The sequence below is a fragment of the Antechinus flavipes genome, chromosome 5, assembly GCF_016432865.1.
Source record: "Antechinus flavipes isolate AdamAnt ecotype Samford, QLD, Australia chromosome 5, AdamAnt_v2, whole genome shotgun sequence".
NCBI classification, from domain to species: domain Eukaryota; kingdom Metazoa; phylum Chordata; class Mammalia; order Dasyuromorphia; family Dasyuridae; genus Antechinus; species Antechinus flavipes.
In genome coordinates, this window is record NC_067402.1 from 212,268,869 (window position 1) to 212,293,935 (window position 25,067).

A 25,067-nucleotide genomic window follows, 5' to 3' on the forward strand; every position below is an offset into this window, starting at 1 on the left:
CAAGGATTTGGAAGAATAAAAGTTTTTACCTGTCCACACCCCATCCCTATGGAGATTTTAAGCTGTCTCTTAATGCAGAGACAAACACTGGGCTTGAGAAAAATGCCTCATTCTCAACACCTGAACTCTGAGTAGATTAGCTGAATTCCCAATCTCTCTGGACAAGTCCATCCTTTAAAGTGCTTTTTTCTTTCTAATCCTGGGACTGATTAACACTTATGCCCTCAGGCAAAAGCGGAGAGCCAAAACACACCATTGTCTCTTTAAAAGCTGAAAGACTCAACCTAGTGAAACCTAGGACCCACCCACCACCTCAACTTTTTCCGGAGTCCCGAAACCTCAATGTTTCTTCCACTCTGCTGCTAATAGCTGTTGGTTTCCCTTTAACTCTAACCTGAGACACTGAGCTCTTTTCTCAGGGCAACTTCTGCCTCCTGAAAAAATATTTGGAGCGGAAGCACCGTTTAATACAAATCTCTCCCAGACTTAGTCCTATAGGTGCCCTGGAAACTGTCCAAGGAGACCCTAGTCTCTGTCCTGAGTTCGAGCAGGAGGAACAACGGAGAAACTGCGTCACACCACAGAGGCTGAATTGGCCCCCGGCGTCCTGCTCCCCGGTAGAGAATTGGGGTCTGGCCCTGTTTCCCTTTTTATCCCAGGACAGTACCAATACCTCAGGGCTTTGTAAGCTGGGTTGGCAGTGCTGAGATACTTTGCACTCCCTCTACCTCTTCCACCCCTCCCCCATAAGAGTGGGGAAAGTGGGGGGAAGGCTTAGGATCTTTGCTTATTGAGGAATCAACTCCTTTTAAAAGAAAGGCAGCACAGTTAAAAGATTTCTAAGCGCTTAAATTGAATTCTTATCTTGATTAGATATATAGTCCTCCAGTTTTCCCCTGACGTTTTAGTCAGGACCAACACCAGGAGAAATTAGCTTTCCTGGAAATTAAGAGTGAAAGGGCTAAATTCGAGGCTACTTAACACTTTTTACTATAGACAAATAATCTTTTGCTCCCAGCCTTTTCTCCTACTTCTCCTTGTTAGATGGGCCATCAGTATTTTACAGGCAGCCCACAGAAGGGACCTGCTGTCGTCATCTCCACTCTGGATGACACCCTGGTTTTAACCTGCTCCCGAGATCTGGGCTTCAACCTTTGGACTCTCAACCGCCCTTCAGCCTGGAGAACATGGGACAACTGACTGGGAATAACTGACCGGGACACACACCCCTTAGATGCACTGCTACCATCCCCAAACCCCACACCTCATGCCTCACCTCCTGGCATGAAACCCCAAGTCTCTACGACCCTTGCCAGCTCGAAGCAGTTAAGAGGAGATCGGTGCCCCTTTTCCCACATGCCTTTGGAGGTGACTGCTTGAGGGGGGGATGAAGAGGGGACCCCTGAACTTGGAAAATCCTGGAAGGAGAAAATCTTCAATTCTGTCTCAATAAGAGACTTTGCCCTATTTCTTTTTCCTTAAATGAATTTAAGTTCCAACTGCTTGAGGCGGGAATGATACTGGAAAGATTCCTTTCTAGATTCCCACCCTCTCCTAAGTTAATAATGTAAATTGCCCTTTAACTCACAAATCCTGGTCCCTTTGAATTCCAATAGAAGATCTGACCTGTTCCCAGCCCCACCCGGATATGAGCCAACTTTGGGGCTACACCCAAAAGCCCCTCGAGCTAAGTCTCCTATTATAAAAAGTCCACTCTGGGAACCCCTCTTTGCAGAGATTCCAAACATGGCTACCATGTGAGGACCCTCTGTCCACTGGACCCTTTGTCCAGTGCCCTCCTTCTCTCTATCTTCACCTAATAATAAACCTCTTTTATCAATCTAGCTCTCCGGGCCAATAAATGCTTTTATTGGGAACTCGCACCGCTACTAGACCCCCTTGCGCTAAATCTGTACCCCAAACCTGCCACTAGACCTTAACCCTAATTTCATTTAGGTACCCCAAAGTTAGACCTCAACATTGGCACTAAGGCGAACAAGGAAAGGCTTCTGTAGAAGATGAGATTTTTAGCTGGAACTTGAGGGAACCCAGGAGGCTGATATTGTTATGTCACAGTCTCTTTGAACTGTTCTACCTTAGTTTCCCTGCACTAATTTCCCTTATTGTCCTGACTGAGTTTCCCTGAATTGTATATCCTGATTCTGGCTTACAGCTTCCCCTTATCCTCCTAGAACCGGCCCTGAAATTTCCCGCTCTCAATGTTCTGACTTTGCCCCTGGGTTGGTCTACCCCTGTAGCTGAGTCATGTGGCTATATATGTCATTGAGAACTCACATTCACCACTGGATACTTTAAGATGAGAGTCCTGTCAAGTTATTTATACTCTCCAATTAATAAAATATTAAAAACTCTCTAATCTCTATCTTGCATCAGTTTCTCCAGCATTACAATATGAGGAACAAGAGAATTCCAAACATCAGCTATTAGTGGAAGAGGCATATTTCTAAGAAATGTTAACCATTTGAGATTCATTCCATTGTATTTTGAAAGCTTTTGGTTCTTAAAACCTTATTAAAACAGAAAGATCCCTGTGAGAGTTACACTTTGAGTCAGTGTCTGCTATCAGCTTATTTATAAACTTAACACTTTAGCAGGATTCCGTTATTGCTAGCTGAGAATAAGACAACAGATAGAGTTCAATATGCCAGAAGAAGGCAACAAGTGTAATAGAGTGGGGTAAGCTGCTTGTTTTTCACAGTTTTACCTAGAAGGATTGGATTTTATTTCATTTCTTTCACCCCTCCTCCACCATGTACTAAAATATCACAAGGTTGTTTTGATTTGCATTTCTTTAATCGATAATGATTTAGAGCATTTTTTTGCGGGGGGGTATGGCTATAAATTATTTGGATTTTTTTCAAAGAACAACTATCTGTTCATAAACTTTTACCATTTATCAGTTGGGCAATGAATCATATAATAATGAATCTGGAAAAAAACTTTATATATTTGAGATTTTTAACCTTTATCTGAGAAACTCCCCCAATTTTCTGCTTTTCTGTCTGATATTGGCTACTTAATTTTATTTGTACAAGCCCTTTTTAATTCAAAGTAATCAAAATAATGCATATAACATTCATTTTACTATTTGTCTTGTTTATTTATGAATTAGTCAAGTCTGATAACTAATATGTTCTTCAAATTTTTTTTTATAATATCTCCCTTTATATTTAGGCCATGTTTCCATTCTATCTTGGTAAATGATGTAAGATTTTGGTCTATGTACAATTTTGCCAGCTTGTTTCCCAGATTTCCCCACAATTTTTCAAACCAAGTATTGAATACTTATTCCCCAAACATAAGCATTAATACTTACCAAATGCAAAATTATTGTAGATCTACTCTGTTCCACTAATCTCCATTTGTATTTCTTAGCCAAAACTAGATAGTTTTGATAACTAGTGCTTTACAATACAATCTAAGATATCTATCTTCCTTCCACTTTTCCTCTCTCCCCTCTGCTTCCCTTTCCCCTCCTTTTTTCCTGTTCTTTTTTTTTTTTCCTTTACCAAATGCTTTACATAGTTCCAAATATCGAGATACATCCTATTCATTTTGGCAGCTAGAACATGTCCTATGGTTTCTTCTAAAGGCAAAGATTCTTTCCCTAGTGATGTTAAAGAATCAGATCCCAGCCAGGGAGGGGAGCTCATTAGAATCAGTGAGATTCCATGTACTGAATCTCATTTATAGCTAATCTGAGGTGGTAAGATTGTTTTAGGATTCCTGGATCATGTTCCTTTCACAACTGATGAAGACTAAAAGGAAGAAAAATATGTGGGCATGGGACAGCTTGGCTTTGTTAGCAGTTCAAAGCATTTATAGGAGGGAGGTGGAAAAAGAGGCTGATGATTAAGCAAGAAGAGAAAGAAATCACAAAAGTGTCAGCTGTGGCTAAATGAATCTTGCAGACAAGAGATGTACACAGAGCCTCATTATCTCTTCTAGTGTTGGAAAGGCTGGCAGAGCAGCCTAAACAGAACACCACCTTCATGGGGCCAGGGACCCAATATTGGAGTTGCTAAGTTACATAAAAATATCTGTGGGAGAAAATATCAGTCTAAGAGGAAAGATTCATAATATAATGCATTAGAGGATCACTATCACTTTATCCATTTTTTCCAGACTGTTCATTCAACATCCCAAACCCTCTCTCCCTCCTGGCTGGGAGTTGGAAAAAAACTGCTACATCTCTCCAGGATTGCCCTATCCCATCCTGTACCATAATGGCTGACAGATGCTATAGTTATCCTTTTAGTATGGGAAGAGTTGAAAATAAAGGGGATAAACTCCCCAAGACTCACTCAAATTCCTTTCCTTGCTTTCACTCCCCACTAAGGATCCTCAAATCTAGATAGAAGTTGGAGGATATTAGTTTGGGCATGGTTTGGGGGGCTTATTTGGGGAGGGGATTTTTGTGCAGGATCACTTGCTGGGTAAAATTATGGTCACTTGGAGTTGAGGCCTGGGAGAATAATTACTCTGAATGGAACCCTAGGGTTTGGGGAGCTCTATGATATGGAAGGAGAGTGGAAAAGGAAAACCTGTTTATAGATTAAGGAAACAACTCTAGAGGAAATTCCCTGCATAAATGCCAGTTTTTTTTGAAACCCAATCCAAATCCATAGACATAGACTACTTAGAAAGGGCTTGCTCTAGCTCTTTGGAGTCTTTGCTTCAATTTCCAGGGTTTAGCATGTGGCCCCAGCAGACTCTTCCCCCTACGAAGTAAACCCTTTGTGTAAAATGTTTCATATAGTGATTATAGACATCAAATGACAGATATGAAAAATACTTTGAACAGTTATAAGTGGAAACTTTTAGCTAAAATAGGAATGTGACAGATTCTATCCTTAACTAGATTGAGATCAAAGTAATATTTTGATTCCTTCCTACTTCCTGGTCACCATAGTATCAAATGTATAGTAGCAGATAACTCTCTGAACATTAGCACCAAGGCAAAATTAGAAAATTTTTTAAAAAAGTAATGTTCGGTTAGCTTTCTGGAGGTACTTGAGATGGGCCTTGGTCTTTAGGTGGAGAAGTGATGAAGGCAGGACAGCCATCAAGAGCCTGGTCAAAGATAGACTATCTTGCAGTCCTTCTTAGCCCTTATATGCCTTTTGTAATTACATCATTACAGCATACTGATTATGTGCAAACTAGAGAATCATTATCTCATCAATTCCACTGAATTAACATCTTGTTTCTTGTATACTCTCCAGAATTCCAGACCTCTACCAAAAAACCTTAGATAAAATACTTCAAGAAATCTTAAATGAAAATTGCTCAGAACTATGAGAACTAGGGGACAAAGGGATTATAGAAAAAAATTCTTCATTGATCTCATGAAAAAAATCAAATTAAGCATATAAATAAGTACATAAATTAAGCAAATTAGTTGTAGACAAAACCCAGAGTTTTCAGTTGAATAAAAAGTCATCTTTAACAAAGTATAGAATGTTCTATTGAGAAAGAAAGAAAAACAGAGCTGGGATCAAATCTTTGAAATGCCAACATTGGAAAAAAGGGAAACTAAAAAAGTTATTTGAAGGGACTTTTAAAATATCACTGGCTCTAAGTGCCAAAGAGGAAATAACAACCAAAAATTACACAATAGGAGTATAGGTAGAGATTTGTGTTTATTTGTTGTGTTTTTTTTGCTTTTTTAACGTAGGAGAATTATAAAAAAAAGGAAGGGAAAAGGAATATATTACAGAAGAAATGAGGAAAAAGAGTTAAGAATTAACTGTTTCTCATAATTGAAATATATCAGAAGAATATATAAATTGGAGATAGAGGGGAGCAGCATATAATTAATGTGAAACATTAAAAAGAGATTTGAACAGACATACATACCAAGAATTTATTGTAGAAATAAATTAGAATCAAGGGTGAAATAGGTAGGGACAGAGAAAGGAAAGAGAATGGCATTCCACAGAAGGTAGAATTAAGGAGAAAATTGTCCCTAGCAAAACCAACTTTAAATATAGAAGATGCAATATAAGTGGAAGAAGTTTTAAAAGAAGAGAGAGGATAAAAATCAACAACTTAGATCCAGGCCAGGTAAAGAAAGGAAGGGCAAAAGAGTGGAATTAAATCACTTCAGTTACAGATTACCAGTGATTATCTCATTGCCTTTCACTACCTTATTTCTTGTGTAACCAAAGTCTCTTGGGATAAGGCTCTACTCATTGGTGGAAATTAATGCCTGGTGCCAGTGTGAGAGGAGGTGTGGAATTAGAAAGAAAATCTCTGAACTTTGCACTTTTGAGTCTCTTGTGATCTTTTCAATCTCTTCAATTTTCCTCAAGTCTCATCAGTCATTTGGGGGTTGGTAGTTTCTTCATGTACTTCTAATTTACAGCTTTTAGAGAGGTGGATGATACCAACCCCACTTGTATTTGATGAATGGAGAATAAAACTCTTAAAAGAAGCCATCATGAAAGGATCTGGCAGTCTCCATTATGTTCTTATTCCAAGTTGACTATGCTAGGGACTTCAGCAAATTTCCCTTTGAGTAACATCTGGGATTCCCTCTCTTGATTGGGTTACCGCCTTCCGAATTGGAATAACTCCTTTACTCTGTATTGTCTGCCATATAATCTTTCTCTGATTTTGGTTTTGTTATTTATTTGAATAAATGGATTTATTTGGTATATGTGTGTTCATTGTGGAACTGGTTGCAAACAACGTCTTGGAAAGAAAGCTTCAAACTTTCTTTTCCTCTTAAAAATAGTCATTATAAGTTTATCTTGAACCTGAAAACTACACTCCTTATTTTAATGGCATGTAAAGATATTGGGAAGTATAATTTTATAAATCCAGTCCTTTTTCTAGAGCAGAAGAACTATACTTCTGACTCCAACCCCTTGCTTCTCCTGTCAGGAATTAAAGTCCCCATTGGTGAAGGGTAGGGGGAGAAAGCACTAAAGATGTCTATTTTGTCTCTCTTTGAGTCGCACAGTGACATCTTCACGCTATGTTTATGCTACAGTATTTGTTACATTCATGACAGCAGAGAGGGTGGTGATCAAAAACAGGACATCATATAGAATCAGATGCAGTAAAAACACATACCCAATAATCAAAACTTTGTTAATGAGATCAAACACCTCAAAAATGGAGGAAATTGTTGGAATAAATCAGAAAGTATAATAAAGCATACTGTTTTTTAAAAGAAATATAATATTATAAGGGTTTAGAGTAAAATATGATTTTATTTTAGAGTAATTTTAAAATTTAGAGTAATTTAAAATTTAGGGTAAAAAATTAGGAAAAAATAGAGTAAAATATGCTTTGTATGAAGGATACTTCAGGGATGAGGGTTCTGGTATCAAACAAGTCAAAAGCACCAACAGAAATAAAGTATTATACACATATGCCAAATGGCAAATCAACAAAATATCTGAAAGAAAATATCACTGAACTAGTAGGAGAAATAGAAGACAAAAAAAAAATGTACCTCTTTTATACAAACCTAACAAAAAAAGTTAAATATTGAAAGAAGTTAAAGATCTAAATAAAATTTGAGAAAAATAGATTTAATATCCTGTTGACTAATTAATAGGAATAATAAACAGTATTCCTATTTCTCAACTTTGCATGGCACCTTTATCAAAGTTGACCATGTACTAAGGCATACAAAAACTATAAACAAATTCATATGCAAATAAATATTATTTCAATATTATTCACAGTGCAAATAAATATTAAACATTCTCTATTGGCTACAATATTGAAACTTATACTGAATAAGGAGACTAAGAATCTAAAAGAAAAATCTAAATAAAAGTGTGGACAAAGAATTATAGAAACAGATTATCAAAGAAGATGTTAACATGAAATGATATGTCTAAATTTGTGGGACAGAGAACAATAGATCAATTAATTGGTCCTGCAACAATAACAAAAACAAGTTTTGATAATCACAAAAGAGAGAAAATTAAAAACAATTCCTCTAAGTTAATAAATAAAATAATGAATTTTAAAAATGCTATAAAAATAGGTAGACCTTTAATAAATTTGATTGGAAAAAGGGAAGAAAGCTAAAGTGCCAAAATTAAGAATAAAAAGAAAAAATTACAGCAAATTAAAGAGAAATAAAATAATTGGAGACTATATTACCTAACTATAAGCTTTAAAAAAACTGCTAAGAGAATTAGAAAAATAATTACAAAATATAAAATATAGAAATTAACAAAGCCAAAAGTAAAGAATTTCTGCAAGCCAATATCAGAAAAAGAAAATTACAAACCAAAAGTACCAGATTAAATCGAAAGCTCATTCAGAGCAGGTATTCTTTTTTTGTATATCCTGTACTCAGCACAATACCTGGCACATAGTAAATGCTTTTTTTTTTTTTTTTTGACTTAATATCCTTTTCAATTAATTCTTTTTTTTTTTTTTAATAACTTTTTATTGACAGAACCATGCCAGGGTAATTTTTTATAGCATTATCCCTTGCACTCACTTCTGTTCCAATTTTTCCCCTCCCTCCCTCCACCCCCTCCCCCAAATGGCAAGCAGTCCTTTACATGTTGAGTAGGTTACAGTATATCCTAGATACAATATATGTGGGCAGAACCAAACAGTTTTCTTGTTGCATAGGGAGAATTGGATTCAGAAGGTATAAATAACCCAGGAAGAAAAACAAAAATGTAAGCAATTTATATTTATTTCCCAGTGTTCTTTCTTTGGGTGTAGCTGCTTCTGTCCATCCTTGATCAATTGGAACTGAATTAGCTCTCTTTATCGAAGAGATCCACTTCCATCAGAATACATCCTCAAACACTCTCGTTGTTGAGATATATAATGATCTCCTGGTTCTGCTTGGTTCACTTAGCATCAGTTCATGTAAGTCTCGCCAGTCCTCTCTGTATTCATCTTGCTGGTCATTCCTTACAGAACAATAATATTCTATAACATTCATATACCACAATTTACTCAACCATTCTCCAATTGATGGACATCCTTTCATTTTCCAGCTTCTGGCCACTACAAATAGGGCTGCCACAAACATTTTGGCACATACAGGTCCCTTTCCCTCCTTTAGTATCTCTTTGGGTTATAAGCCCAGTAGAAACACTGCTGGATCAAAGGGTATGCACAGTTTGATAACTTTTTGAGCATAGTTCCAAATTGCTCTCCAGAATGGCTGGATGTGTTCACAATTCCACCAACAATGTATCAGTGTCCCTGTTTTCCCACATCCCCTCCAACATTCCGCATTATCTTTCCCTGTCATTCTAGCCAATCTGACAGGTGTGTAGTGGTATCTCAGAGTTGTCTTAATTTGCATTTCTCTGATTAATAATGATTTGGAGCATATTTTCATGTATCTATAAATAGTTTCAATTTCTTCATCCGAGAATTGTCTATTCATATCCTTTGACCATTTATCAATTGGAGAATGGTTTGATTTCTTATAAATTAGAGTCAATTCTCTATATATTTTGGAAATGAGGCCTTTATCAGAACCTTTGACTGTAAAAATGTTTTCCCAGTTTATTGTTTCCCTTCTAATCTTGTCTGCATTTGTTTTGTTTGTACAAAAACTTTTCAATTTGATATAATCAAAATTTTCTATTTTGTGGTCAATAGTGATCTCTAGTTCTTCTTTGGTCATAAATTCCTCCCTCTTCCACAGGTCTGAGAGGTAAACTATCTTATGCTCTTCCAAATTATTTATAATCTCATTCTTTATGCCTAGGTCATGAACCCATTTTGACCTTATCTTGATGTACGGTGTTAAGTGTGGGTCAATGCCTAGTTTCTGCCATATAGTAAATGCTTAATAAGAGTTTATTGAATGAAAGCAAGTGAATTATATCAAATATTTAAAAAAATGATTTTGCATCAATTGTCCTCAAAAACGAACAAGAAAACTAATAAAATTCTATTTACAAAATAAATGATCATAATAATTGAACTGAAAAGATATAACAAAGAGAAAGCAAACTACAAGCCAAATATGCAATGATACCGATGTAAAATGTTGAATAAATTATTCATAATATATTCAAATGATTATTAGCTAATATTAGATTGGATTTATAACAGGAGTGTCATTCATTTACTATTAAACAAAGCTTAAATATAATGTATCATTAATAAAATAATAAAATTACACAACTATATCAATAAATGCAGGAAACAATATTCTTAAAATACAATAGCTATTTCTATTAAAACACCAAAAATAGAAATAATTAAAGCAGATAAACATGAATAAATAAAACATGATAATATGATGAATATTATATATATATTTATACATGAATATGTGTGTATATAAATGTTTTTCAATATTAAGGAAATAATGTACACTAGCATTATCTGACATAAAGTAATAGCAGAAGTTTTTCTAATATTAAGGCAAGGATATCTAATGTGGTCACTATCATTCAAAATTATTTTTGAAATACTAATTTTAACAATAAGCTAAGAAAAGAAATTAAGGAAAGAAGTAAAAAATATATTAATTGTTCATGGGTAGGCCATGTCAATATAATAAAAATAATGATGTTATTTAAATTAAATAGCTATACTGTCATTCCAACTAAGGAGATATTTTACAAAACTACAAAAAATATGAGCAAAATTAATTTAGAGGAAAAAATGGTCAAAAATTACAAGCAACACTAATACACTATTAATGGAGTTGTGTAGTAATCCAACCATTCAAGAGAGCAAATTGGAACTATGCCCAAATGACTATAAAACTGTGCCTGTCCTTTGATCCAGCAATACCACGGATAGTTCTATATCCTAAAGACATAAAAAAGTGGTAGGGGAGAGAACGTCTTTGTACAAAAATATTTATAGCATCTTTTTTTTGTTGTGACTAAGAATTAGAAATTAGAGGGTATCCATTAATTGAGAAATAGATAGACAAGATATAGTATACGCTTGTGGTAGAATACTATTGTGCTATAAGAAATGATAAGCAGGATGATGTCAGAAAAAAATCTGAAAAGATTTATATGAATTGATGCAAAGTGAAGTGAGGAGAACCAAGAGCACAGTTACACTGTAAAAGCAATATTGTATAATGAATTATGAATGACTTAGCTTTTCTTAGCAATATAATTACTCAAAACAATCCCCAAGGACTCATGATAAAGCATTCTATCTGCCTCTAGAGAAAGAATTGATAGTGTTTGGAGACAGAACAAAGCATGCTATTTTCACTTTCTTTCTTTCTTTCATTTTTTACAAATTGGAATCGTTTTGTACGAAATGAATAAGATAGAAATGTTTTATATGACAGCGTGAATTGCTTACCATCTTAGGGCAGGGTAAGGGGAATGAGAGAGGGAGAGATAGAATTTGGAATTAAAAAGAAAATTTTTTAATATAATTGATACAAAACAAAATATATGTGTGTATATATATATACATATATATATATATATATAATAAGTAAATAATTTGTAGTTGCTAGTATAAATCTCTTTTTTTATCTTGAAATGGCTGTCTCTATTAATGACTAAGTTCATAATAAAAACATTTTTAAAAAGAAAAGTTAAAAGTGATCACAGCATATAGGATAATATTACTGTCAAAAGTAAAATAATAAAGTATAGAAGCTGGAGAAAGAATCCCAAGACTTCAGAGTTGGAAGGAACCTCAGAGGTCACCACATTCAACATGTACTAAGAATCCCCTATACTAAGTCTCCAACAAGATATCTAGTGAGGGATAGCTCACTGTCATTAAACAACAACTGAATTTTGGAAAGTGGAAGGAAATGTTTTCCTTCCAACAATCAGACTCTGCCCTGGCAACTTATATTTATTGGTCCTAATTCTATCCTCAGAGGCTATTAAGTCCAAGGCTAATTCCTTTTCTATTTGACAACCCTTCAAATACTTGAAGATACCAAGTCTTCTCCACATTTAGTAACACCAGCTCTTTTCATTAATTCATTTGTTACAATATTTCAAATCCCTTCATCATCCTGGTTGACCTTTCATGAATACTAGAAAGCTAAAAAAATCCATAAGCTTGATTAATCATTTACTGGATAACTTGGAGCATATTGTACTTCTGCCTTATTTGGATAGTCATAACGTAATGCTGTGCATGAATGTCAGTGTACTCAGAAAGCTTCATATGAGCTGTTTTATTGACCTTAACAATGACACAGAGTTTAGATTGTAAATAGAATTTTGCAAGGACAATGACAATTTGACTGGGTTATGGCAAAGTTTATCCAGCATTAAAGTATGCTACAGGATGAAATGATTTGCACATCATTTAGGTCACCGTGCTCTGTGTCAATAGAGTTAATTAGATATGACTGGTTGGAGTTTGAGTATATTGACTAGTATTTGCATTGCTCTGGAATGTAGAAGACATTATTGGTTATAGCAAACTTTGAAGATGTGAGAGGAAATGTCAAGGGTATTCAAACTTTCAGTGACAACAATGTTTGACCTATAATTAATTTCAATATTTATATTTATTTGTCCACCAATGTGCAGAAATTGTCCAGTGAAATGAGAGTCAGAGTTGAGGATTATCAAGAGGAGTTTTATTCAGTCAATTATAATATATTTCTTTTTCCTCTTTCACTTAGTTTTGCTATAGGACATGTCTATTTATCATAGAAAGTGGTAAAGTATTTGCATCTCAAAAATAGAGAGGCACACAGTAACTACTAATGGATTTGGACACATCTGGAAGTTGCAGTATCATTTGACCTATATGTCAGCAGCTATCCCTGGGTTAGCACATCTACTGAATGGAAGCACAAGTGGACTTGATCTCTATGAAATGACCTTCATTAGTGAATCTAGCACTATACTATGAAATATTGCCTTGTCAGTATTTAGCTAGTTTCCAGGGAACAGAATTTATGTTACTTTCTTAATAACTTGTGTTTTACAGAAGTTATTGTTCTGGAAAGTAATGGAACATACTCTATCTTCTACTGCTTGCTTACTTCCCCCTCACATTTACATTCCCCCCGAATTACATGTAAATCAAAATTTTAACATTCTTTTATTTAAATTTTGAGTTCCATATTGTTTCCCTTTCTCTCATTCCCTATGCCTTTCTGAGGCAGTTGTGCAAAATATTTCCATATTAGCAATGTTGCAAAAGAAAATGCAGACCAAAAAAAGAATAAAAACGATTTGCTTCAACCTGTATTTGGATTCCATCCAAATTTCTCTGGAGGTGGAGAGCATTTTTAATCATAAGTCCTTTGGAATTGTCTTGGTTTCTTGTATTGCTGAAAATAATTAAGCCATTCACAGTTTATCATTATAAAATATTGTTTATTCTCTACAATGTTCTTCTGGTTCTGCCCATTTTACTTTGTGTCATTTCATGTAAGTCTTTCTAGGTTTCTCCTAAAGCATTCTACTCATCATTTCTTATAGTACAATAGTATTCTATGACAATCATATAATATAATTTGTTTAGCCATTCCCCAAGTGCTGATTATCCCTTTAATTTCCTGAGTCTATTGGCATAATCATCTATGGATATAATCACACAATATTTTTACTTTTATTATTGATATAATCAATATGCTAAGTTTTCCTTATGCTAAACCCTCCTTGAAAGTCTGGCAATAAATTCCATTTGGTTATAATGCATAATCTTTGTAATATGTTGTTGTAATTTTTTAGCTAGTATTTTATTTAGGATTTTTACATCCATATTTTTAATGATATTAGTCTATAATTTTATTTCTCTGTTTTTAACTTTTCCTGGTTTCAGTATCCAATTCTTCACCCTCACAAAAAGAGTTGCCATAAATATTTTGGTACATATGTGTCCTTATACTTTTTCTTTGATCTCTTTGGGATATAGAGTTAGTGGTGGCATTGCTGGTCTTTTAGTTGGAGTTCCAAATTGTTTTCTATAATGATTCTATCATTTCACAACTCTTCTAACAGTATATTAACATTCTTACTTTTCCATATCCCCTCCAACATTTTTTTTATTTTTCTGTCATATTAGCCATTTTAACAGATATGAGATGGCACTTCAGAACTGCATTAATTTGCCTTTCTCTAATCAATAATGATTTAGAGCATTTGTTTCATATAACTATAAATAGCTTTGATTCTTTTTTCTAGCAATTGCCTTTTGATTTTCTTTGATTATTTATCAATTGAGGAATGAATTGTACTATAAAAATTCCTTAACATCTTGCTTTTAATTCTATCTTGTATGCATTAGTTTTGCTTGGGAAAATAATTTTTTAAATTTCATGCAATCAAAGTGATCAATTTTACATTCTGTAACATGCCCTGCCTCTTTAGTTGTGATGTCTTTCATTATCCACAAATCTGACAGGTAAAATATTCCATGCTCCTCTGGTTTACTCATGATTTCACCCTTTATGTTCAAATCATCTATTCATTTTGACCTTAGGTTGTTTGCTTTTGAAGGTTTTCTACAAGATAAATGAAAATGTCTATAGGAATGCACTCTGATCTTTTTTTTTCTTTTTTTTTTTTAACAAAAATCTCTAGGGAAATCAAAGGAGTTATTGTCACAAATTCAAGTATTGAAATGCTTTATCTTCCTCCTTACTAAAGTGTCATGCATAACAAAATAAGGAAAGAAGGAAGGAAGAGGTATTGCAAAAGACAAACTGTGACCTTCATGATGTATTGATATACATTTTCAATTTAGAATTTCTCAACTAATGAAACAGATTATATTACTCTAGACTATCTCAGAAGGCATTGCCCTCTCAATTAGAGAATGGAAATTTTTTTCTGGTTTGTCAAATGGGTTGATTGTGAAGCAATGTCAGTGGGCTCATTTGTTCAAATGTATTAGAGAACAAATAAGGAATTTAATCTGTGTTTAATGGAAGCATTACAATGACAGTGAAATATTCAGTGTGCCTTGGAGCACAATCGTTTTTAATCATACAGTTCTTAATAGAAATTATATAGTTGTGTATGATGTAGTAAGAACTCATAAGGAGTCTTGTTCTTAAGAATTGAGGCACTCTAAGCAAAATATTTTGCAAACTAAAATCCTATAAAGACAATCACAGAAGATTCAGAGGTTTTTTTTTTGTTTTTTTTTTTTTTTTTTTTGGTACATTTGTTTAAGTTCAATGAGATTTGCTTAAAGAGAATAATTCTTTAATTGATTTATTTATGCTTATTTCTTTTTTTCTGTGGGGAAAAGACTGGCTTTTAACAAATATCTTATTTTAAGTTGGTTTTATAGAACATTTGAGCAACATGAATTATTTTCATCTAGTTAAGATTATTTACTATATTGTTGGTGCATATTCTAATTTTTAAAAATTGAATTTACTTCTTGATTCAGTAATGCATTATCTCATAATGGATATTTCAATACATGTGCTCATTTTGATTTTCAAAATGTTCATGAAACAATACTTTTAAAAAATGCCATCTTCATTAACATTCTTGTAATGTTGTTATGCTGAAGTTTTTTGGTTATATGTAAAAGGCTCTTGAAAGAAAATGTGGGAAAATCCCCAGATATAACTTCTTTCTTAGTTGATTTTCATAAAAAATGTCAAAGAACTATCTCACTACCTTGCCAACGAATATGACAATGAATATGAATATTAGGAGATTGATATGTACTACATAAGATGACTGTGGACTGGGTTGGGGTAGTAACTACACTGTGCCACTTTTAGAGGTCAAATTTCATTTCAGTGAAAACCTCTGAAGACAAACAATTAATTTAGCAACTAGATTCTTGAAATTCTGGATGGAAGTTAAAGTTTTATAAATGAAATTATGTTTTAAATCCTAGGATAGGATTAGTTTAATCCTATCATATAATAAAGGGTCATTTAAATTTATAATTGTTCTCTAATTAATTTGTTTTGTTAATTCAGAGTCTCATATTACACTTATTTAGAGAGGAGGACTAAATAATTATCAAACTTTTCTCACCTAAATCCAAATTAATGGCCCATTTTTTTTGAGCAGTTTTGTTTTGAATAATTCCTACTAATTGTTGACTTTGTTATACCTTAAAATATGTTAGGATATAAGGTCCCTGGAATTTTTTTTTTGACTATACTTTCAAGGGAATCTTCAAATTTGAACCTCAGAAAGAACTGTATAGTTTGCATTAGTGCAGATCAAAAGAAGGATCATGGTTGATTGGAAATATTATTGTATAATCTTAAGGGGATGATAGAATGACTCAGAGGATATTTATCAACCAAATGGAAATTTGTCTTCAAAACAGCTACATCTATCTTTATTCCCCCAAACTCTCATTCCACCATTTGCTACTGCTTTGTAGATTCAAAAGCTACTCTACTTATGAATCAAGCACCTGCTTTTTAGAGAATTATCTACTATATCTGCTACACAAGCAGTCACAGTAATAGTTGTATGTGTGCCATTTTGAAAATCTTCCTTGCTTTCATCATATTCACTCCATGCTCTCTTAAAATACTTCTTGGCAGGTGCTTCCCAAAGGGAAGTAATACATGGTGAGAAAGTGTAGTGAGTTCAAATGTTGGAGTTCTTGTTCTCAAAACACAGCTGGTTTAGCTTAGAGTCCTCCGAATATCTCCAAATCCAAAGGTTCTGTCCGTTAGCCTCCAACCAGCACAGAGATGGAATGAATCTCTTGTTTCCTTCTCTTGGGGCTCGGCTAGCTTTCTGGTGAGTCTTTCAGACCAGCTTGGTCTCAGTGGGGGGCGTGCAGGAGCCCAGCAACCTACCACAGTGGTGTGAGATGAAGATGAATCTGGTTGTCCACTGAACTCTCACTCGTAGCTTTATCCTTTGAAAACTCTTCATCTGCCACCAGCCAGCCAAGTGGAATATATTCTGCCTTGCCTCGGAGAGAGGGCTTCTGGCGTAATTCCGCAAAGTGCTCTCTGTCTGCACCAGAGTCGCTCCTCTCCAGTCCAGCTGAACTCTCCTCTGTGACCAGCCAGCCAAGTGGAAAAAGTATTCACCCGATATTTCTTGGGTCTTCTCCTTTGTTTCAAGGGTCTGTTCCATCTCTCTGCGATGGACAAGGCGAATGCGGCTCATTGGCACCCATCTGATTCCTTCTCCATATGTAGAGATGCAAGCAAATCCTCTTCCCCAAGTAGTTAGCCTATCTGGTCCCTTTCTGGATCTCTCCACATCACCTGGCGATTATCTAAAGATAGTGGAGCTGCTCGCACTGGACACTGCTCTTCTGGTGGATTATAAAACCTGTCTGCTGGAGCCAGTGCATCTTTATCAAAGATTAAAAAATTAATGGTATAGAGAACTAAATTTAGAAGTTCTCTAGGGTTACCCGTGGCTCCCCCTTTCTTTTGTTTTTGGAGGAGTGTCTTAATGTCCCTGTTTCTTCTTTCTACTATTGCTTGACCTTGAGGATTAAAGGGTATGCCAGTAGTGTGTAAAATCTTATATTGTGCACAAAAATGTTCAAAATGTTTGGAAGTATATGCCGGTCCATTATCTGTTTTTATTTCTTGTGGCACACCCATAATTGCGAATGCTTGAATGAGGAATTCAGTGACCATTCGGGCTATCTCTTTTGCTGCTGGTATGGCAAAAGTGAATCTTGAAAAGGTGTCTACCACAACGTGGATAAAAGACAGACGACCAAAAGATTTATAATGGGTCACATCCATTTGCCAGATTTCATTGGGTCTCAAACCACGAGGGTTCTTCCCTGGAGGCAGTGTAGGAGCGTGGAAGGGAAGGCAAGCTGTACAGCTTTTTACTATGCTCCTAGCTTCTTCTTTTGTAGTCCCAAATTGTAAATGCAAAGCTTGAGCAGCCTGATGGTATTTAGAATGGGATTCCTGGGCCTCCTGAAATAAAGGCGTACTGGCCAACATAGTTAAAAGGCTATCTGCCTTTGAATTTCCATCAAAAATAGGACCTGGAAGTCCATTATGTGAGTGGACATGCAAGATATAAATCTTTCCTGGATGCTTTCTCACTTGCTCTTGAAGTTCCTTAAAGAGCTGATATATATTAGAAGCTGCAAATTTTATTTGGGCTGTGGCAATTCTTTGTACCACACCTACTGAATAGGCTGAATCAGATATTATATTTATGTCGCCTGGGTAATAAGTGAGAGCTAGCATGATCGCATATAATTCATTCTGCTGAGTGGACTGAAAAGGAGTTCTGACTACTCTTTTTACACTTAGATCATGAGAGTATACAGCACAAATATTTTGTTTGGCTGCGTCTGTTAAAATAGTTGGTCCTTCAAGAGGAACCTTAGAAACCTTCTCCTCAAAAATCCATTGCCAATTATGCAGTAGTCTGGTTATCTTTAATGGAGATCCATGTGCAAAATTTGGAGCCATGGCCAAAAAAATTTGCCACTCTGGGATGGTTTCACAGCATACATTAATTTGTGCATTTGTATAAAAGGTGTATATCTTGTCAGGTCTTGTCCCAGATAATTGTACTGCTCGCTTAATGGCCTTTAATAAAATTCTAGCCACAAGCACTGGGTAAGGCGTAAGGCTTTGTTCTGGTTGTGCTGGGAGGTTCACCCACTCTATCACACTGTCTCCTTGATGAAGGACTGCTGTGGGTACTTCTTTCATAGCAAAAACTGATATTTCCAAGGATTTTTGAGTTACTCTTTCAACTACATTGGATAAAGCCAGTTCAACTTCTCTCAAAGCCTCTTGAGCTTCTTTTGTAAGCCAGCGTGGTGAATTTAAAGCAGTGTCTCCCCTTAAAATGTCATATAGGGGTTGCAATTGATTGGTAGTTAAACCTAATACTGGACGCATCCATTGGATATCTCCTATTAATTTTTGGAAATCATTTAAGGTGTTCAACCTCTTTGTTCTTAAAGACAGTTTTTGTAGTGTAAGTGCCTTAGGATGTATTTCATATCCTAAATATTGAAAAGGAGCATGCCTTTGAACTTTTTCTGTAGCGATATGAAGTTTGTAGTATCTTAGTGTTTCTATGGTCTTTGGTAGACATGCTTCTAGCATTTGTTCCCCAGGTGCACATCCCAATATATCATCCATATAATGTAATAGCATAACTTTTGGAAATGCTTTTCTTATTGGAGCAAGAGCAGTAGCAACATACATTTGACACATAGTGGGTCTGTTCTTCATTCCCTGTGGCAAAACTGTCCATTCATATCTTTTATAAGGCTCAGCTAAGTTAAAGCTGGGCACTGAAAAGGCAAATCTTTTCATATCCTCCTTATCCAGAGGGATAGAATAGAAACAATCCTTAATATCAATGACCCAAAGAGGCTACTCTCTAGGCAATTGAGTAGGGAATGGAAGTCCAGGCTGAAGAGTTCCCATAGTTTCCATCTGTTCATTCACTTTTCTTAAATCAGTGAGCATCCTCCATTTTCCCGATTTCTTTTTTACAACGAACACTGGGGAATTCCAAGGACTTAGAGAAGGTTGTAAGTGCCCTTGTTCAAGCTGCTCCTGTACTATATCTAATAAGGCCTGAATTTTATCGCTACTTAAGGGCCACTGTTCTATCCACACTAGTGTAACAGTTTTCCATTGGATAGGAACAGGTGAAAGTGTTGGCAGGCCTTCAACAGCAGCCCTGCTTAAAAAACCGAAGTACTCATTTTTAACCCTAATTGTTGTAAAACGTCTCTTCTCCACAGATTGATGGGGAGTTTTTCAACTATAAAAGGAGTAAAAACTCCTGTTTTGCCTTCAAAAGTCCATCTCATCGGGGCAGCACTAACTTCAGCTGCTATTGATCCTCCTACTCCAGACATATAGGTGTCTGCTTTAATCTTTGGCCAGTGACTGGGCCAATTGGCACCTCTAATGACTGTACAATCTGCACCTGTGTCTACCACTCCTTCCAATGGTAGGCCATTTATATAGATCATGAGCATAGGTCGGTCAGCTGTTACAGCTGCTGTCCAGTATATTTCTGGATTTTGTGGTTTGGAGCCAGAATCTGGGCGACTATCACCAGGCTGCTTATTAGGATTCTGTATGAGTAAACCTGATGCTACTACTTCTCCTGGGTGATAAGTCACACATTGTCTACCTGTATTAGTGACTGGGATATTATCTACACATTCCCCAGTTTCCCACATCAGTGTGTGGATGGACACTGTTTTGTACGTATAAAAAGGAGGTGAAATGGTCAAGCCTACTGTGCCTGGAGGTAAGGGATCCATAGGCTGGAGAGGAACAGATTTCACCTCTCCCGGGGGTATCTCAGTTGTCCCAGCTGCATACAGCTCTATTCTCCCCAATTGTAATTCCCTTCTGCCATCAGGTTGCTTCCTGGCTGGTTGACTGTGTAATCCCCTTCTCCCATCATATGGCTTTATGGCTGATTGGTCATGTCTGGGTACTGGACTTCTAGGCACTCTCTGGGTGCACCATTGGCTACCATCATGCCCCAAGTGTTTTTTGCCTTGGGCCCTGGGGTTGGGCCCCTCATCCTGTTTCCCTGAATCTGTCTGCATTCTGAGGCCCAATGGAAGCGTCTGTTACATTTTGGACATGGGGTATTGGATCTTGTTCTCCCGCCCTGTTTTCCCATTCTATCTCTATACCAACATTGAGCTTTCAGATGCCCTACTTTTCCACACTGAAAGCATCTACGAGTCTCTCTGGAAGTCCCTTGCCAGGAGGGACTCTGTCTTCTCATGTTTGGATTTTGGGAAGTCTGCATCATAGCCTGGCTATAAAAGGCACCTGTGCCCACTGTGGCACAGCGTCTTATGAGCTCCTCTAAAGGAGCATCCTTGTGCAGTCTTAGTATAATTCTTCTGCAAACTTCATTAGCATTTTCCTTAGCAAGTTGCCTTATCAAAATGTCTGTTATTGCATTTTCTCCATTTGTTCTTGTGATAGCTGTCTGCAAGCGTCCCACAAAGTCAGCAAAGGGTTCATTTGGCCCTTGTGTTATTTTTGTGAAGGCCCCCCCCCCCCCCCCCCCCGCCCCTTGTCGTCTTTATTGTGAAGAGAAGCCCACGCTTTGATAGCATTATCAGCAATTTGCTGATATGCTGCTACAGAATAACTAATTTGTGCTGCGGCATCTGCATAAGGACCTACACCTGTTAGTAGGTCACAGGTGATTGCAGTATGAACTCCACTTTGACTATTTTGTTGGGCTTGTATCCTACAGAGCTCACTATATTCAGAAAGCCACAAGTAGTTCTGTCCAGGTTCTAGGCATATTCTTGCTATAGATTTCCAGTCATTAGGGGTCAAGATTTCAAAAGACAAATTTTGTAATAGCATCTTAACATAAGCTGATGTAGCCCCATAAAGAGTGCAAGCTTTTTTCAGGTCTTTGAGGATTTCTATATCAAAAGGTAAATATCTTCTACTTTCTTGACCTGAAGAATTAAACTGTTGGGCCAGAGAGCACTATGGGAGGTGTGAACACAAAGGTGTAAACACAAGCATTGTACTGATTAGTTCTACTTAGTACCTTGTTTCAGGTTCTGGCCAAAATCTTCTTGTAAGATTAGATCAACTCTAATTAGTTAGCAGTTTGTAAGGATTCCAATAAGAAAGATTTCCACTCCTCCCTTTTCACTTTACATGGTAGAGAGTGAGTCTCACAGGATAAGCAAGGATGAATGAGTTTCAGATCTCTTATATTTTTCTTTTTCCTAAAATAAAATTTATTAATCTGGGATCTGTGAAAATTAAAAATAAATGATAGTTGTGTTTTGATAATATTCATTTTCTTTGTAATTCTATACTTTTTAATTTAAAAACGTTATTTAGAAAAAGGTTCATTAGGTATCATCAGATAGCTAAAGGGGTGTATGACACAAAAATATTTAAGAACTTTAAATTCATAGATTTATTAATTTTCCTGTTATTTCACTTTTCAAATTTGGATGACAATTGGAGAATTGTGGAAGAAGTTGTAGCATATAATTGTTTTAGAATATTATTATGCTACACAAATGATGAAAGGTATGCTTTCAGAAAAAATCTGTAAAGTTTATATGAATTGACGTGAAGGGAAGTGAGATGAATCAGGAGAACATTACATGAAGTAATAGCAATATTTTAGCAATGATCAGTTGTGAAAGATTCAGCTACTCTGATCAAAACAAAGATCCTAGATAGTCACAAAGGATTATGATGAAAAATGGTGTTCACTTAGAGAGACAGAGACACACACACACAAACACATACACACACAGAGAAACAGAAACTAATGAATCTGAGTTTATATTAAAGTATATTTTTCACTTTATTTTTCTTTTTTAACTTATTTTTTGGAATAATCACATTCAGGTGATATGTGCTAAAACAGAGGAAGCCATTTAGACTGCATAGGTATTTTAGCCCTAGAACATGTAAACCTTAGATAAGAGCTAGACATTTGCATAAGACCAACAGGACATCAAATGTTACTGATAACTTTGAGAGAACTAGGATATGTTCACTTTTAAGTTTTACTGACAACTTTGAGATAATCTGTATATGTTAATGAAGTAACTCCAAGGTTTCCTGGATTAGAATTAGTATGTCTTCCACCAAAATACTATAAAAAGGAGACTATATACTCTTTTTTTTTTCTTTTGAAAGAAAATATAGGTATGGTTTTTATTAAACTTCACATTGAGGATAAAAATATAATTATTATTGTTATGTTAATTCTTTCCCATCTAATGAGCTATAATTTTATTTTATTTTTTTCAATCTTTTTTTAAATAGCTTTTTATTTGCAAGTTATATGTGTGGGTAATTTTACAGCATTGACAATTGCCAAACCTTTTGTTCCAATTTTTCCCCTCCTTCCCCCCACCCCCTCCCCTAGGATGGAAGGATGACCAGTAGATGTTAAATATATTAAAATATAAATTAGATACACAATAAGTATACATGATCAAACCATTATTTTGCTGTACAAAAAGAATTGGACTCTGAAATATTGTACAGTTAGCCTATGAAGGGAATCCAAAATGCAGGCAGGCAAAAATATAGGGATTGAGAATTCAATGTAATGATTCTTAGTCATCTCCCAGAGTTCTTTCGCTGGGTGTAGCTGGTTTGGTTCATTATTGCTGATTTGGTTCATCTCATTGTTAAAGAGGGCCACGTCCATCAGAATTGATCATCATATAATATTGTTGTTGAAGTATATAATGATCTCCTGAGCCCTGCTTGTTTCACTCAGCATCAGTTCATGTAAGTCTCTCCAGGCCTTTCTGAAATCATCCTGTTGGTCATTTCTTACCCAACAATAATATTCCATAATATTCATAAACCGCAATTTACTCAGTCTTCTCCAATTGATGGGCATCCACTCAGTTTCCAGTTTCTAGCCACTACAAAGAGGGCTGCCACAAACATTCATGCACATACAGATCCCTTTCCCTTCTTTATGATCTCTTTGGTCATAGTAGTAACACTGCTGGGTCAAAGGGTATGCACAGTTTGATAACTTTTTGAGCATAGTTCCAAATTGCTCTCCAGAATGTTTGGATATATTCACAATTCCACCAACAATGTATCAGTGTCCCTGTTTTCCCACATCCCCTCCAACATTCAGCATTATCTTTCCCTGTCATTCTAGTCAGTCTCACAGGTATGTAATGGTATCTCAGAGTTGTCTTAATTTGCATTTCTGAGATTACATACTCTTAGTTCCCAATATTCTTCCATCATTGTTTGGTCCATGTTGTTGATGGTCCTAAATATAATACATGATTATGTGAGGGATTCTCTATGCCTTTCTTCCTCTCCATTCTTCTCCCAGCCTCCACCACTTGCTTTTTTATTATTTTATTTCCATCTTCATATTTCTACCTCTGTATTCTACTAAATGTGTAATAGTATCATGTCTTAAAATAAAACAAGGTATCTGCATTAATTTAAAAAATATTCTATTGTTTAAAAATTGCTAACCATCATTCGAGCCTTTAGTGAGTCATAGTCTTTTTGTTGATGAAGGGTCTTATCTTGATGTTGATGACTGCTGACTAATCAAGGTAGTGTTTGCTTAAAGTTGGGGTGGCTGTGACAATTTCTTAAAATAGAACAATAAAGTTTGCCATATCAATTGACTCTTCCTTTTATTTGAGCACTTAGAATCCATTATGGATTATTAGTTGACCTAATTTTAATATTATTGTGTGGCAGAAAATAGGGAATTCTGGAAAAAAGCTAGAAAGATGGGGGGGCGGGGGATGGCCAGTTGGTAAAGTAGTTAGAACACACACGACATTTGTCAATTAAGCCTGTCATCTTATATAGGATTTTTTGTAGTACCCCCAAACAATTGCAATAGTAACATTAAAAATTACTGACAATAGATCACCATTATATTTATAATAATAATGTAAAAGTTAGAAATATTGTGAGAATTACCAAATTGTGACACAGTGCCATGATGTAAGCACATTCTATTAGAAAGTATCATCAAAAGTCTTGCTTGATGCAGGGTTGCTACAGATCTTCATTTTGGGGGAAAAATGCAGTTTCTGCAAAGTGTAATAAAGTGAAGTTAAATAAAATGAAGCATACCTATACTTAACATTTGATTTCTCTTTAGTGATCTTTTAATTTTCAGTGTTGTACCCTTTGGTTTGGTTTGATTATTTCATTCCAATTCACTTCATGCAAACTTTTCCATGTTTTTTTTTTTTCCTGAATTCTTCAGTTTTATCATTTTTTTGGCTTCATAATATTCCATTATATTCATGTAGTATCACTTTTCCCTCTGACATTTCTCAATCAATGAATAACTATTTGGTTCCTACATCTTTATCATTACAAAGAGTGTTGTCGTGAATATATTTGCAATACCTATGTCTGTCATTGATTTGATGTATGTGCCTAGTAGTGGGAATTATGTGGTCAAAAATTCTCCCTCTCTATTTTTTTTCTAATTATAATTCTAAATTACTTTACAGCATGTTTGGGTCAACTGACAGTTCTGCCCATAGAGATACATTGTGTGTCTTCCTACATCTCCTCAAACTATGACTTTCAATATTTTGCCAACTTTTCCAAATTAAATCGTTTGTGATGATTCTTCATGTTGTTTTAACTTTAATTTTTCTTATTATGAGTTATTTGCAAAGTAATTTTACTGTAGTTTATA

General features: G+C 35.4%; 1 protein-coding gene across 1 annotated transcript in view; it reads left to right on the forward strand.

Moving 5' to 3' along the window:
- The first annotated feature begins 218 nt into the window (after window positions 1-218).
- The window catches only part of LOC127538684 (uncharacterized), a 67,859-nt gene continuing 43,010 nt past the window's right edge, over window positions 219-25,067 (forward strand). The window contains 2 exon segments of the mRNA XM_051962445.1: window positions 219-375; window positions 499-684. Coding sequence (XP_051818405.1) covers window positions 219-375; window positions 499-684 — 343 coding nt within the window.